Here is a 17,760-nt window from a genome sequence, read left to right as displayed (position 1 = left end):
ATTGCAGTCACAGTGTCCAATTTTACATTAGACAAGACATTGCAGTAACATTAAATTTTGCATCAGGCACTACATTGCATTCAGTGTCAGATTTTGTATTAGGCAAGTCATTGCAGTCACATGTCAAATTTCGCATTGGACAAGACATTGCAGTCACAGTCACAAATTGCATCAGACAAGACATTGCAGTCACAGTGTCAAATTTTACATCAGGCAAGACATTGCAGTCACAGTCACTTTTTGCATAGGCAAGACATTGCAGTTGCAGCCACTTTTTGCATAGGCAAGACATTGCAGTCACAGTCACTTTTTGCATAGGCAAGACATTGCAGCCACAGTCACTTCTTGCATAGACAAGACATTGCAGTCACAGTCACTTTTTGCATAGGCAAGACATTGCAGTCACAGTCACTTTTTGCATAGGCAAGACATTGCAGTCATAGTCACTTTTTGCATAGGCAAGACATTGCAGTCATAGTCACTTTTTCATAAGCAAGACATTGGAGCCAGTGGCACTTTTCATAGGCAAGACATTGGAGCCAGTGGCACTTTTTCATAGGCAAGACATTGCAGCCAGTGTCAGCATTTGCATCGGCAAGACATTAGTCACAGTGTCATCTATCAAATGCTCAAAATCAACTTTTTTTTTCATCTTTCACTGCAACTTGTGATTTTCATTATACTTTTCATTTTTTGCTTCCATACATGTAAAACCTTAGGGGATAATTAGGTGTAAAGGTCAGAAATTAAGGACATGTAGGTGCAACAGTAACTGTTGGGAATGCTTTTTTTTCTCCAAGATGTCAAATTCACTTCTGGTATTTATCATGTATTTAGGAACAATAGCTCATAGCTATACTATAGTAAAAGGTTCCAATTTACATCAGCTGTCAGCCTGGGAAAAACTCCTACATGGAGATCTGATGGACTCTGATAAACGTTCATGTTTTGGTCAGCATCAGAATTCCCAGTCCACATAGATTTAGTATCCTATCAGATAAAACATTACAGATTCATGTTAGAGAGATTTATAATTAGTGATTTAATTGATGATATTAAAGCTTAACAGAATGTGACATCTTATTGATGTCCATCAGGTCTCCATGTAGGACTGTGGAGATTTGATTTTAATCAGATTGGTTGTTTTACAGCACAGCAACACATTATTTAGTGCTGAGGAAATTCGAATAAAGTGTCGTACCCAAGTGTACTCCACTGTAGCTATCCTGGGCAGATTTGATGATAGGATTTGAACCTGCATGGAAATCCCCAAAAAGCACGTGGTCTTCACCACAAGACTAATTATAATAATATCTAGTTGGTCTTGAATGGAAATAACTACCAGCAGGGGGTCTTTACCAGAGGACTAATTATAATAATATCTAGTTGGTCCTGAATGGAAATCCCTATCAGCATGTGGTCTTCACCAGAAGACTAATTATAATAATATCTAGTTGGTCTTGAATGGAAATAACTATCAGCAGGGGGTCTTTACCAGAGGACTAATTATAATAATATCTAGTTGGTCCTGAATGGAAATCACTATCAGCATGGGGTCTTCACCAGAAGACTAATTATAATAATATCTAGTTGGTCCTGAATGGAAATCACTATCAGCATGGGGTATTCACCAGAAGACTAATTATAATAATATCTAGTTGGTCTTGAATGGAAATAACTACCAGCAGGGGGTCTTTACCAGAGGACTAATTATAATAATATCTAGTTGGTCCTGAATGGAAATCCCTATCAGCATGTGGTCTTCACCAGAAGACTAATTATAATAATATCTAGTTGGTCTTGAATGGAAATCACTATCAGCAGGGGGTCTTTACCAGAGGACTAATTATAATAATATCTAGTTGGTCCTGAATGGAAATCACTATCAGCATGGGGTCTTCACCAGAAGACTAATTATAATAATACCTAGTTGGTCCTGAATGGAAATCACTATCAGCATGGGGTATTCACCAGAAGACTAATTATAATAATATCTAGTTGGTCCTGAATGGAAATCACTCTCAGCATGTGGTCTTCGCCAGAAGACTAATTATAATAATATCTAGTTGGTCCTGAATGGAAATCACTATCAGCATGTGGTCTTCGCCAGAAGACTAATTATAATAATATCTAGTTGGTCCTGAATGGAAATCACTCTCAACATGTGGTCTTCGCCAGAAGACTAATTATAATAATATCTAGTTGGTCGTGAATGGAAATCACTATCAGCATGGGGTCTTCACCAGAAGACTAATTATAATAATATCTAGTTGGTCCTGAATGGAAATCACTATCAGCATGGGGTCTTCACCAGAAGACTAATTATAATAATATCTAGTTGGTCCTGAATAAAGACAGTATTGATATGATCAAAAAATGGCTGCCACAATGAACATATTGAAAATCTTGTCACTTATTCAACTGTATTGATGGCCATATCAACATGAAGTTTACACCAAAAGTCATCAAATGGTTTTTGAGATTTTTGTAAATAAATATAGTGGCAATCTTTAATCCGATATGGCTGCCATACTGGCTAATTTGAAAATCTCATATCAAGAAACTACCAGTGATGGTTTCAGCACTCAGTAACTAAAAAGAACATAAAAAGAACAAAATGATCTTATCTCGAATTCCTGGAACTTCTTTTTGGATAGTACAGCATCAGTTCTATCAATGGACTCTTGTCTTCTAAATGCCTGCCTGTGGTAGTGATATGAATAGTGCATTTAATTCCTCTATCCATCCATCAGCTTTTTATTTACTCATAATTTTACTTAGCATGCCACATATAAACTTTTGAGGTTCCTTTTTCTGAAAATATATCGAAACCTATTGATTTGGAGGTAACAGGGTCAGGCCTAAGAACACTGTCATGATATTCAACAAATAAAAATGGGTTATGCAAAATAACTTGAGTTCTGTTAATTGTATGTTCACTGAAACACGGATTTGTTGCTTTTTAGGTAACAAACACGAGATACCTGTAGATTTGGTGATTAAAGGTGATAAGTAAGGTTACTATGGAACAAAGAAAGGAGCAATTTATATATGTTATCTTGATTACTACTGCTCATATATTCAGAAAATCTCAAATATTTATACCTTTATATCCCCCCCCCCCAATTACCTACCTATGTTCCCACTTATAAGTCAGATCCAGCTATAAAAAATATAGACCTGAGCTGCCATCGTATTATGCAACAGCATGTTATGGTCTGTATTGTTTGCAGTTTGACCTGACCTAAAAGCAGTTATGTGTGATATTTATTTTGGAGACAAAACTGCATCAGATTCCTTGCATGGTTGCAGTAGAAACAACAAATACATCTACGTAATTTCAAGTAAACACAAATAGATCCACTTAATTTCAGGTAAACACAATTAGATCCACTCAATTTCAAGTAAACACATGTAGTTCCACTTAATTTCAAGTAAAAAGTAGGAAGTTACGTAATACATCTGTTTACATGTGGTTATATTGGAGGTATATTACTGTGACATAATATACCTGTTTACATGCTGTTATATTGGAATCATATTTATGTGATGTAATACACCTGTTTACATGTGGTTATATTGGAGGCAAATTTCTGTGATGTAATACACATATTTACATGTGGTTATATTGGTGGCATATTATTGTGACATAATAACCTGTTTACATGCTGTTGTATTGGCATATTTCTGTGATGAACTACATCTGCTTACATGCAGCTGTATTGGAAGCATATTATTGTGACAATACACTTGTTTACATGCTGTTGGAGGCATGTTACTCTGACATAATAAATCTTGTTTAAAATGTGATTTTATTGGCTGCATATTACTGACATAATACACCTATTTACATGTGATTTTATTGGAGGTATATTACTGTGACATAATACACCTATTTACATGTGATTTTATTGGAGGTATATTACTGTGACATAATACACCTGTCTACATGTGATCTTATTGGAGGTATATTACTGTGACATAATACACCTGTTTACATGTGATTTTATTGGAGGTATATTACTGTGACATAATAAATCTTGTTTACATGTAATTTTATTGGAGGTATGTTACTGTGACATAATACACCCATTTACATGTGATTTTATTGGAGGTATATTACTGTGACAAAACCTGATTGTATGTATGTTATAATGGAGGTATATTTTGATGATGTTATACTTACATTTACATGCTATTGGGAGCATATTACTGTGACATAATACACCTGTTCAAATGCTGTTACTGTATATTGGATGCATATTATTGTGACATAATGCATTGTGTTGGATGCATATTACTGACGTATTACACCTGTTTGCATGTTATATTAGAAGCATATTATTGTGACATTATACACCCGTTTGCATGCTGTTATTTTGGAGGCATATGGCTGTAATGTTGCACACCTGTTTACATTCTATTGGAGGCATAGTGCTGTGACATTTTACGCCTGTTTACTGCTACTGGATGCATTGTTGTGACAACACACCAGTTCAAATGCAATTGGAGGCATTGTTGTGGCATAAAACACCTGTTTACATGCTGTTGGAGGCATTGTTTTAACATAAAACACCTATTTACCTGCTGTTGGAGGCATTGTTGTGACATAAAAACCTGTTTACATACAGTTGGGGGCATTGTTCTATGACATTAAACACATTTTTACATGCAGATGCGGAAGGTCGTGGGTTTCGATTCCTGGCTGAATCATACCAAAGACTTACATAATTGGTACTAACAGCTGCCTCTGTTGGTGCTCAGCATTAAGAGGTTAGTGTTAGGACTGGTCGGCCTGGTGTCAGGATAATGTGACTGGGTGGGACATTGTGCTACATGTTTGCGGCATGATGTACCAGGGCTAGACATCACTATAAACTGCCACACTGCAGACATCGTAGCAATATACTGAAAAATGGTTAAAGCTATGTTAAAAATCCAAATTACACACACACACAAACACACGTTTACATGCTGTTAGGTGCTTATTGCTGTGACATAACACACCAGTTTAAATGCTATTGGAGGCATTGTTTTGACATAATACAAATAATAATTTTTTCCTGCTATTGGTGGCATTGTTGTGATATATAACATGTTTACATGCTATTGGAGACATACTACTGTGATATAATACACCAGTTTAAATGCTGTTGAAGGCATTGTTGTGACATAAAACACCTGTAATAATATTAATGGAGACATAGCACTGTGACATAAAACACCTGTCTACATGCTATTGGAGGCATTGTTGTGACATAAAACACCTGTAATAATATTAATGGAGACATAGCACTGTGACATAAAACACCTGTCTACATGCTATTGGAGGCATTGTTGTGACATAAAACACCTGTAATAATATTAATGGAGACATAGCACTGTGACATAAAACACCTGTCTACATGCTATTGAAGGCATTGTTGTGACATAAAACACCTGTTTGCATGCTATCGTAGGCATTGTTGTGACATAAAACACCTGTAATAATATTAATGGAGACATAGCACTGTGACATAAAACACCTATCTACATGCTGTTGGAGACATTGTTGTGACATAAAACACGTTTACATGCTATCGGAAGCATTGTTTTGACATAAAACACCTGTAATATTGTTAATGGATTCATAGTACTGTGACATAAAACACCTGTCTACATGCTATTGGAGGCATTGTTGTGATTTAAAACACCTGCCTACATGCTATTGTAGGCATTGTTGTGACATTAAACACCTGTAATAATGTTAATGGAGACAGTACTTTGACATAAAACACCTGTTTGCATAATATTGGAAGTATAGTATTGTGACATAATACACCTGTAATCATGCTGTTGGAGACTTGTTACTGTCAGTACTTATATTTTTCAGTGTTCATTGTTTTGTGAAAATTCTGTTGTGTAGCATAGACAAGAGTAGCAGTTATCTCAGCTGGTATTTTGGTGCTATTTACCGTTACAGTTATCTCAGCTGGTATTTTGGTGCTATTCACCATAGCAGTTATCTCAGCTGGTATTTTGTGCTATTCACCATAGCAGTTATCTCTGCTGGTATTTTGGTGTTATTCACCATAGCAGTTATCTCAGCTGGTATTTTGGTGCTATTTGCCATAGCAGTTATCTCAGCTGGTATTTTGGTGCTATTCACCATAGCAGTTATCTCAGCTGGTATCTTGGTGCTATTCACCATAGCAGTTATCTCAGCTGGTATATTGGTGCTGTTCACCATAGACCATTCAAGCTTATGGCTTGATATAATGTTTGTTGTCATCCATCCATCTGTCTGTCCATTAGCACAAGTTTGTTATTGCTATTCCTTTCAAACTATTTGTTGCATTGTCTTGAAACTTGACACACATATTCACACAGACACACACACACACACACACAGACATATGCACACACACACACACACACACACACACACACACACACACACACACACACATATTCATCCCAAGGTCTAGCTCAATCTTAATGAAACTGGTGGCAAGAGGACATCTGGAGAACCTTGTTATTGTTACACCTCCTAACTACAATGCATTGTTGATCCCAAATGAAAATGGTGCCATGCCAATCTGATGTTTTGTATGGTCACCATGGCAGGCATCTCTATTCCTCCTTAACAAAAAATCATAATGACATAGGGGTTTCATCCACACACAAAATTACTTTTTATGATGCTTAATTAGTACTTATTGAAAATGGCGCCATTTTTATGTTGAATTTTTTTTTACTGTTTAAGAATACCAGATATGGTTTTAACACTGAGCATTTAAAAAAAAAGAAATGAGCTTATTTTGGTTTCTCACATTGTTCGCTTTCAGTTTTTAAAGCTGATGCTAATCTGCTAACAAATATGGCTACCATTTCTAAAGAAAGGAAAAACCAGCTTCAGAATTTGACTGAATTTGACAAAAATCATTCTGGCTTTCACAATTTAAAAAATGATGTCATTCTGCCAACAGATATTGTCTCCTTTACTAACAATATAAACATAATTAAATGTAATTTTTGGATAACTGTTGAACAGAATTTCACCAAACTTTACAAAAAGTATCCTGAGACATAAGTGTCTTGAAAATTATATAAATAGTGCCAGTCTGTCATTAAATTTGGCCACCATTACTGAAACTCAGTAAAAAAAACAAATATATATATTTCTTCTTAAAAGCCACATCATAGAAATAAACCATATAGATGCCACACTGCCATAAAGTATGATTGCAATTACTAAAAAATAAGAAAACCGTTTAAACAAACTTCTTCCCAAAAAACACAACTGCTTAACACACTTGGATCAAATTGAGAGAAACTATCCTATTTATACCAGTGATTAATATTTCAGATTTATGTTGATATTTATATATTACTATTTATATATATTTTTTCAGTGATTCTATTGACAACAACTCATGCATTAGGCAGATGTCAGTCAGGTGAGCAATCATAGGCCACTTGAGCCTCTTCTTAAACTATGTATTACATGGGTTAAAAAATAATACTGTCATTGTCACATTCTTTAATCATGCTGTTTGGAATTGCAGGTGGTTTGCTCTGAGTGCAATAATGTATCTGTGACCTTTGAACCATTCATGTACCTCTCAGTACCCATCCCGCATGCCATGGAGAAACAACTGTGTAAGTACCTGAATTTAAATTAAAATACACCATGCGTGAAAACTTAATTGCTGTTTAATTTAACCTTCCTTCAGGTTCATAAATGGTTTGCAGCAATCTGATTGGCTGAATTTCTTCATGCTGTAGATCAAATTTTTTGGACCAGATCTCATCAGATTTGAAATTAAGGTTTCTTTTAAGAGTCTCTTTGAATATTAGTTTTAAATACAATTGTGTATTAGATTGCTGAATGAAATTTGTTGGAACGAACAATTTTACCAAGTACCAGCTTAGCTTTTGCATTTCTGATTCTCATATGCTCTTACTACGTATACATATGCACCTCCAATAAGGCTTTAAATTTATGTTATGTTGTCAATCCATATCTTCATCTGTGTGCTACCAATTTCTTTTCCATACAGTAATTTGAGTTGTCCATCAACTTCATTTACCAAACTTTGTGGATGGCGTGTATTTCAGTAAGTATGAAACATTTCAGTTTAGCAGTCATTGGTCGTGGTTACTATGAATGAAAGAAGACAATAATTTTTGTTTTCCATCACATATGGCTATACCAAAGTTTGTGGATGGCTTGAAGTTTTACTTAGTAAGAAGTCTATCAGTTTCAGAGACAGAAGGTCAAAGGTCTGGGTCGCTGTGGCTGAAAGAAGACAATTGATTTCTGCACAATAACTTAAGTTTTCTCCACCTTTCTACCGGGGGCCCGAATGGCCGATTGGTCTAAAGTGCTCACCATTACAGATCATTGCCATCTCACCTCTGCCTGCATGGGTTTAAGTCTCAGGTTTGGCCCTTTTGGGTATGTGAGAAAGCTTGACAGCTGCTTCTGGTGGGTTGGTGGTTCTTTCCGGGGTTTTCCTGGGTTCTTCCTCCACCATTTATACTGGCTGCCATGTATAGCCTAACTTGTGCTAAAAAATGGCATTAAACTCTACAACAACAACAACAATACCTTCTACATTTATCAAATTTAATGAATGACTTGCACTTGGAGTGAAAAGAACTATATTGATTTTGAGATCCAAAGGTCAGGGTCACTGTGACTGAAATAACACTAGTTTTACATCAATTCCTGGATCTAACTTTTTGAATAGTTTGCACTTTGATTAAGGAAGACATCTGTCAATTTTGGGGTTAAAAGCTCAAAGGGTTAAAAGCTTAAATGTTCTGAACAAAGAACATTAGTTCTAAATCACAGTCTTGGACCAAAATTTTTTAATGGCTTTCCCTTTGGAAAAGGAAGAACCATGTTGATTTCAGGATCAAAGGGGAAGGTCACAGTGACTGAAAGAAGAGGAATAGTTTCACAAATTTCAGTTATCCACCCCTTGGTTAGTGATCTCCAAAGTGAACTGTAGGACTTATTAAACATGGGACAGGCATATATACAAAACACTTGTTACATGAGATAATGAGGGATGCAAAGAAAAAATGTTTTGCCCAAAATCTATTACAGTGGAATAGTGTTGTTTTACATGATTATTCATTCCTTTCCAGTTTATTATTTTTTTCCGCGAAAAGCATTGCATATGTCTCACTTATCTGGGAAAAAATGTGACAACACAAAAGGCAGAGACAGTGGGGATGTCAACAGTGGGATTGATGTTAAGATTACATATTTGTCACAAAAATTACTAAGTAAAGATACAAGGACTGGCCATAGAAAGAAATGATTGATTTTATTTGCAAAAATAAAATCTGGTACAGAATCGTACTTTTTCAGAAACACCTATCAGATATTCAGTCATTTACATTTTCTGAAGCTTAACAAAAAAATGTAATATGGAAAAATATTACTGCTGTACTTACATGTCCTTATATTACTATTATTATTATTATTATTATTATTATTATTATTATTATTATTCATTACTATTATTATTATTATTATTATTATTATTATTATTCATTACTATTATTATTATTATTATTATTATTATTATTCATTACTATTATTATTATTATTATTATTATTATTCATTACTATTATTATTATTATTATTATTATTATTCATTACTATTATTATTATTATTATTATTATTATTATTATTATTATTCATTACTATTATTATTATTATTATTATTATTATTATTCATTACTATTATTATTATTATTATTATTATTATTATTATTATTATTATTATTATTATTATTCATTACTATTTATTATCCTGTACACATAACTTGCAAAAGATTGTTGACATAACAGATTTGAAATAAGGGAAAGAATTTGTGAAATCACGCTTTTTGTATAACAGATGTGAGATTATGGTATTACATTGTTGTGAAATTAAGGAATTGTTCTGGTCACTAACAGGCAGGAAATGATTCTTCTCACACAGCAGATATGAACTGCGTTCACTAACAGATATGAAAAAAGAAACTGTATTGTTTACTTAACAGACATAAAAACCTATTGCACTTACATATGGCAGATAATCAATGACTGTTGTCAAACATGTCACTGTTTCCCATCTGGTAGAGAACAGCCACTGCCTCATGTTCTCACAGATGAAAGCGATGGCATATTGTCAGACAATGAGCCTTTCACTATGCCACTATGCATTGGACTTGATTGCTGTGGATATTAAAGTACTAAATACTCAATACATGTATTAAAAATATATAGGAAAATTACGTCAGCCAATTGTGGTTTTTTTTTAAAATCATAAAATTTGCGCCGATTGAAGATCATAGATTCGTCTTATCAAACAAATAAAGAAAATTGTGTATTGGTGAAATAATTTTTTTTCTTTTGTTTAACAAAATGATTGAGATCACATTAGTGTAGCACTGCAGAAAACCTGTGCTTCCAAGTGCATCCAATTTACAGCAGGTTGTGCATTGCTAAAAATTTCCCAAAGTCTCATGTAATTTCTTTTGTCTTGATTATTTATCACAGGATTGGAACATTATACTTGTATAATTAATTTTCTGTTTCAGTTATTTAATGAGAAGTGCAACTGCTTCATATTGTATCCAGCTATTTAGAGTTCATAGAACTACCAGAGATGCCAACCCATATGAATTTCCTTAATTTGTTTGAATTTTGATCCCTTTTTACAGTTATCTTATGATTCAAGTAAAAATTACAGATTTTAAGACTGATGGAGGTAGCTTTGACCTCTAGATAATTATTGTATTTGAGTGTTTTATAGTGAGAATTTGACCAAAGTGTTGTGTTTGTACTGTTTCCGCACAGTTCAGGTTGTATGATGGTGTGTTGGACCAATATAAACATTACTTTCGGACCAAATTCAGGATATTTCTTGCCATTTGACACAATAGTACTTGATCACTGTGATGGAACCTTATAATCAAATGCTGAACGTGTCTTTATCTCTAGCCACATTTATAATGCTTTATAATAATAATAATAATAATAATGAGGACTTTGTATAGCACCTAATCTTTAGAAGCTCTAAGTGCTTTACAACATTAGACAACACCTATAAGATAAAAAAACGTATATAATGATATGATTACAAAAACAAACACCGTTAAATTAGAAAACAAAAAACATGCTGAGAATATTTAAGGTAGGAAACATTATTAGGTCTTTAAGTTTGTTCTTACAGTTGAAATAAGTGAGTTTTGAGAGCACTCTTGAATGCGATCAGTGTCTTTGTGTCTAAGTTCAGTGGGCAGTAATCCCAATTCATTACACATTGCTGGGGCCTGGTATGCAAAAGAATTCTGTCCATATGACTTTGTTTTCATAGTGGGAATAATGAGTATATGATTGTCGGAAGAGGAGCATAAGTATCTTGCTGGTGTGTACATATGTGTGAGGTCGGATAGGTATGTTGGACTAGAGTCCGTCAGTGAAAGATAGCATGGAGAACAAATTTTGTGTTTGATTCTGGATTGAATGGATAGCCAGTGTAGGGTACAGAGCAGCGGTGAGGTGTGCTGTGATCATGGTACTCTAAGTATGATCCGAGCAGCTTTGTTTTGAATTTTTTGAAGTTTCTGGAGTAGATATTGAGAAGAACCAGACAGAATTAAGTTACAATAGTCCAGTCTTGAAAGTACTAATGAACACACAAGTGTTTTACTGAAAGATATGTGCAAATGTAGCTGATGCGTCTCAGCTCAAGATATGCAGCCTTGCATATGTTCATAACATGTTGGTGCAATGTGAGAGTACTGTCCAGAGTAACACCTAGGTTTCATACTGATTGTGTGAATTTAATGTTGGTGTTGCTGATATTTATTGTTTGAGGTAAAGGATGTGAATGATAAAGTCTTTGTGTTGTGATCAGAATGGTCTTGGTTTTATCATCTTTCATCTGTAGCTTGTTACATGTCATCCATGATTTCACATCAGAAATGCACCTCTCTACACCTTGGATGGTAGCATCAACTTCAGTTGGGTGGCTAGATTTGTATATTTGGGTGTCATCAGTGTACAATTGGTGAGACACTGGATATGATCTATGACACTTGAGTGTGGCTGAGTGTATAGAATGAAGATAACAGGTTCAAGAACAGACCCCTGTGGAACACCACAGCATAGATCAACTGGGCTGGAGTGTATTCCATTTGCAGATACAATTTGTGTCCTGTTGACCAAGTAGGACTTGAACCACAGTAAGGCTGTATCATAAATGCCAAATACATGCTGGAGACTGTAAAGTAATATATCATGGTCTATTTTGTCAAATGCTGCAGACAAATCAAGGAGGGTGAGGACTGTAATCTTTCTGCTATCTAAAGCAGAGAGAATGTCATTAACTACGTTTAGAAGAGTAGTTTCAATACTGTGGCAAGGGCAATATGCAGATTGTTCATTGCTAAAAAGACTGTTTGAATTCAGATGAGATCCAAGCTGGGATAGAACAACTTTTTCTAAGATCTTTTATATGAATGGGAGATTAGAAACTGGGCGGTAGTTCTTTAAATCATTATGGTCTAGTATTGGTTTCTTCAGCAGAGGCTTTACAATGGCAGTTTTGAAAAATGATGGGAATTCCCCTGATGAGAGAGAGGTATTAATAACATCAGTTAGTGAAGGCAATACTGGATTTAAGCACTCAAGCAGCAGTGATGTTGGAATTGGATCAAGTTCACATGACTTTGGTGCACTCTTCATCAGGATTGTACCTACAAAATCCAAACAGACAGGTTTAAATGCTGCTAACTGTTGCTGCTTAAATTTTGTATCCCAACTATATGGTGACGAGTCAGTTGAAATTGTGGTGTCAAGCTTATCTCTAATGGTGTGTACTTTGTCACGGAAGAAATTTGCAAACATGTCCAGAAGGTCGACTGGAGAGAAGGTACCTGGAAGTGATGTAGATTTGTTCCTTGACATTAGCTTGTTAGTAATCTCGAAGAGCACTTTGCAGCTGGAACTTTCTATGATCTTAGTAATGTAGTGGGCTGATTTCGCTACATGGACTATATTTGTGACATTCTTCTTAGCAGCTTCATAGATTTGCTTATGAATAGTGAATCTGGTGGAGAGCCAAAGCCTCACAGCTTTATGGCAGTCTCTTTTAGCAGTGCGAAGCTTGTCCCTAACACAGTTTTGCTCCTTCAGTATGTGTAAACCAGTCAACTTCTGCATATTTTCCAATGTAGCTACTCTATCAGATATGGTTGATACAAGCATGAAGGCTTCAAAAGATATGGTGTTTTTCATAACCAGATAATTAGTTCGTTGGTGCAGTGCGGTGTATGAGTGGTCAGACTCAAATCAAATAAAGCACTTCAGAATTCAGGGTTGAGTACATGCTTGAATGGCCATGTATTCACCTAGAGGTGATTCATTGATATTGGAAGGAATGTGACTCTGACATTAACATGAATCATGATGGAAGATATGACAAGTACACACACATCAAGACATCAAAGCCTCTCCAGTACAGCAAGCATAGGTTGCTTTGGCACTATCACACATGGATGCTGTTATGAATGCCTTGCTACTAATTTCCTTGTGGAGCATAATGTTCCACTTCTTTTTCAACTGCTGTGCAGAAAAAAGATGAATATCCGATCTGCAGAAAATAAATTTGCCGTTTCAAAGTGAATTTTATATTTTCTTGCTAACCTATGGGGTCTAGCAATTACCCCAATATATGCATACAACTTATTAAATTGGATAATTACATATTTGATTACAGATTTTGATATTGAAAATTACATAAATTTTATCCCAAATTACAGATTTTTTGGCTGATTACAGATTTTCACGATAGAGGGTTGGCATCTGTTGTCACTATCGTACACTTAAGTATTAAATGTCAAGATAATTAATATGTCATTTCATACTGCACAGTAAGTGTTGAGTTTGCAAAAGTTGACATCCTCAATCAGAAAGTGATATCATCATAATGTCATTTACAAGCATAACATGCTGTTTAGTGGAATCACCATGAAACTAATTAATCATAATTGACATTTGTTCTGTTTTCTTTCTTTTCAGGTGTAATTTTTGTTCCCTACAATGCAGAACCAGTCAAGTATCTGGTGACAGTGCATGTACAAGATAGAGTTCAAAATGTTAAACAAGAACTATTAGCTCAGATTGGTCAAGAGTCATGTGACCTCATAATGGCTGAAGTATTAGATTGGCACATCTCAAGAATTTTGGTAAGCACTAGATACTCAGATTGTGTCACCATTGTTAGAAATTAAAAAATACAACTAAATTCTTCATTTGCCCATGTAAATTTGTTGTGAGAAGTATATGTAATGTACGTACAGTAGTCCCCCTCTTATAAGGCCACCCCTAATGCAGCAGGGAAGTGGCCTTATAATGCGGGTGGCCTTTCTAGAGGGGGATGACAAATGCTAATAGTAAATACATATGAAGAAAGTCACAAGTACATTTAATTTTAAATATTTAATATTTTCATTAAACAATCACATGCATGTGAAATAAATGTAAAACAAACTGTGTCATCATTTTCAAAAGAATGCTATGAATAAACATTGATATAGTTTTAAAACTGTCTTTATAATTATGTTATGGATCAAATCATTTGTCACTTTGTTGGTAACAGTCTAAAAAACAAACCAGTCTTGTCACATTATAAATATCCTTGCTGTCATATCCCCTGCATATATTGTTTAGTCTTTTGTTCCAATCTTCGAAAACTTCATTATTAACATAAGCTGATTCTCCACTAAAGACAGAACACTTAATATTGTGGCACACTTGATATCTGTGCAACCATCCGTTACTTGCAGTAAAGTCGTCATATCTCAATTCAACTGACAAAATTGCTGCTTTTTCTTGTCATTCAAATCAGGATACAAACGTCTCCTGGCTCAAACAATCTTCCTTTCTCTGTCCATTTCACCTTCCCACTTCTGCAGAATTGTTTCATTATTGTTCACGATATTGTTTATCTGAGTCTTCCTGACATTAGTTTTCTGCAAGGATCCTCGAGTACCCCTCCTCGGTCAGTTGAATTACTTTCACTTTCTCTTCTAAACTGATAATTTTTCTTTTCCTCGATGACATGTTGATCTTTTTGCAGTAAGTTATTCATGTTGCCAACTACAATACTGATAAAACAATTTTGTATGCATCTAAACAAATTGCCGTGTGTTTTTAAAGGAAGTGATCTTGTCACATGATTCATTAGTCACAGTCTGGTACCCTATTGTTTTTATACGTTTCTTTACACTAAGTGAGAGAAGCCAAAACGGCTTCGATATGTACCATTAACATCACGCAGACTTGACCTCGCTGACGTTAGGATTTGTAATTTTGACAATTATTGTCAGTAGTAATAGCCACTGATTATCAAAGTGAACAAGCTCAACGTCTTACTAAGGGAAGCCATAAAGGCTATCAAACTATTTTCCTGCTGACTTGGGTATTGTACATTGATACTGCCACTTCTCAGCTGTTACTACTGTTCAATAATTGTAATCTTAACAGTTATCAGTGACTAAACCGGACATCTTATGATAACACAGCAGTAAGGCTAATTGGATTACATGTACGTACCCTTTTGTATGGATTAAAATTTGAGTCTTTCTTGGTTTTTATGGAATAAATTTGGCTTCTCGTGAGGCGTAAATGATATAATATTAACCTTAGTGGTAAATGTACTTTACTCAACACTCTTTCAGTAACGAAAACCTGACATTGGGTAAACAGAAGTCGGATTACTTAACACACGTTATGAGTAAAATACTGGTTCTGGATACATATTCAAATAAAATGCGTCCGCTTGTGAGGGGTAAATTTTATATTATTGCACTAATATGCTGGCCGTTGGTTGCGTTAGCCGGGTGGCCTTTTGCGAGGGGTACTTTTGAACACAAACTCATTGATGCCAACGGATTCTGGCCGTAAGGAGTGGGTGGCCGCTGGTCAGAGGAGCTGTTCAAGAGGGGGACTACTGTAGCTAGAAAGCTACATGTTTCAAAGCACTTAATATCTTCATTTAATATCTTCGTTTAGTAGTAACATTAATTATTAAAATGTTCTTCTTGTTATAATAATAGACTTATTTCAACTAAATATACATTAATAGTTCTTATTCTTGGTGTAAGCGTGATATGGAAGTGGGTACTGTTGTCATGCGTGTTGCAAAGCTATTCAAAACGTCATTTAAATCTTGGTTCATACATAATTCTCTTTCCATTTGCTTAATTTCCCACTGCTGCTGAATAACCTCCTTATCAGTTACGATGCTGTTTATTCGAGTCTTTTCAACATAAAATTGTTTAATCCGAGTCTTTTCTACATAAAATTGTTCGGCAAGTCCCTTCTCCCCACCTCACCCAATGACGTCGAGCAGAATGACCAACTTTCTTCTAAAATAATATGTCTCCGTTTAGATGATGACCTGTTAATGTTTGGTAATGATTTGTTCGGATATTGCTAACTGTATGTGATTCATTTATGCAGATGAAACCTTTGAGTGGATGAAATGCCTTCTTCATAAATGTGTTGTGACATGGTTTTTGTGTCTTTGTCTGGTACCCTGTTTTATTCACGGTCAAGGTTAATTTCTCTGTGTTAATGCACAAAATCTATTTTTAGCATATGCTGACCCTGTTATGATCTTGACAATTACGTCTGGGTGTAATCATGAAAGAGAAGAACTCAACATTACATTGTTGAGCCTATTTCCTGAAAACGTCAGCTTTTATACACAATGATACAATATTAATCTGTTACATGTACCTAGTATACACTTCTTTTAGTAACAGAAACTTGACATTGGGAGACATGTATTGACGATAGAGATAATCTGATTACTTACCTTACGTCATGATATGAATTAATTATTTGTTTTGGATACATTTGAAAAAGGTGGTTGCTCGTGATGGGAACATTTTACATTTTTGTACTAATATGCTGGCTGCTGGTCAAGTTAGATGGGTGGTGATTCTTAAGGGGTACTTTTGAATACAAACTCATCAGTGCCAAGTTATTCTGGCCATAGGAAGTGGGTGGCCACTGGTCCGGGGGCGGGGGTGCGTCAGGAGGGGGCACTACTGTACTTCAGTTTGTTAATTTAGGATGTAGGGTTATGAGTTTATGCTCTTCAAATAAATCCAAAAACTGACGGTGATTATGTGTCTGTTATAGTGCCTAGTCTGTTGATGTGCCAACAGTCTTTTGTTGAATGACAGATATATAATTCCAGGTTTGAATTCAGGATAAATACCACTGAATGTCTTTATCCAAGTATTTTATCAGAACACTTTTGTATTTCCAGAGAAAATAATCACTTGAATTCAGTAATTTGAAGAAATAAAATTCAGCCCAACAGGACACAACATAATATACAATTTCAAGGTGCTAGATCTTGAACAACTGATAAAATCCTCTCAGTTACACTATATATAGTTCACTACTTGACCTCAGGTCACAATTAGCATTTTCTATTTTTTTTTTAAATTACCTAATTGGAAAAACCTGATGTTTACAAAATAAAAACAATAACCTGTAAAATTCACTTGGGAAATTCCAAGACCTTGACCCAAATAAACATATTTACCTCGTGTGTTAATAATAATACTGATTTTAGACCCATACATATAGAGAATAATTTAGCTGTGTATTAGTTGTTTACAATGAATAAAATAAAATAAAAAGTCAATTTGGGTCAAACAGAAATGAACTCAATTTTGGACAAGGTCA

At 34.9% G+C, this 17,760-nt stretch overlaps 1 protein-coding gene across 1 annotated transcript in view; it reads left to right on the top strand.

The window, feature by feature from the left end:
* Positions 1–17,760, top strand: part of LOC149799365 (uncharacterized) — a 72,624-nt gene that overhangs the window by 16,549 nt on the left and 38,315 nt on the right. The window contains exons 7-8 of the mRNA XM_089958690.1: positions 7,548–7,641; positions 14,074–14,240. Of these exons, the coding sequence (XP_089814816.1) occupies positions 7,548–7,641; positions 14,074–14,240 (261 nt within the window). The remainder of the gene's footprint in view (positions 1–7,547; positions 7,642–14,073; positions 14,241–17,760) is intronic.

This window comes from Sinohyriopsis cumingii, chromosome 5, assembly GCF_028554795.1.
Source record: "Sinohyriopsis cumingii isolate HCF-2022 chromosome 5, ASM2855479v2, whole genome shotgun sequence".
Taxonomy (NCBI): Eukaryota; Metazoa; Mollusca; class Bivalvia; order Unionida; family Unionidae; genus Sinohyriopsis; species Sinohyriopsis cumingii.
Note: the sequence above shows the minus strand (reverse complement) of the source record. Positions and strands in the feature narration are given on the sequence as shown.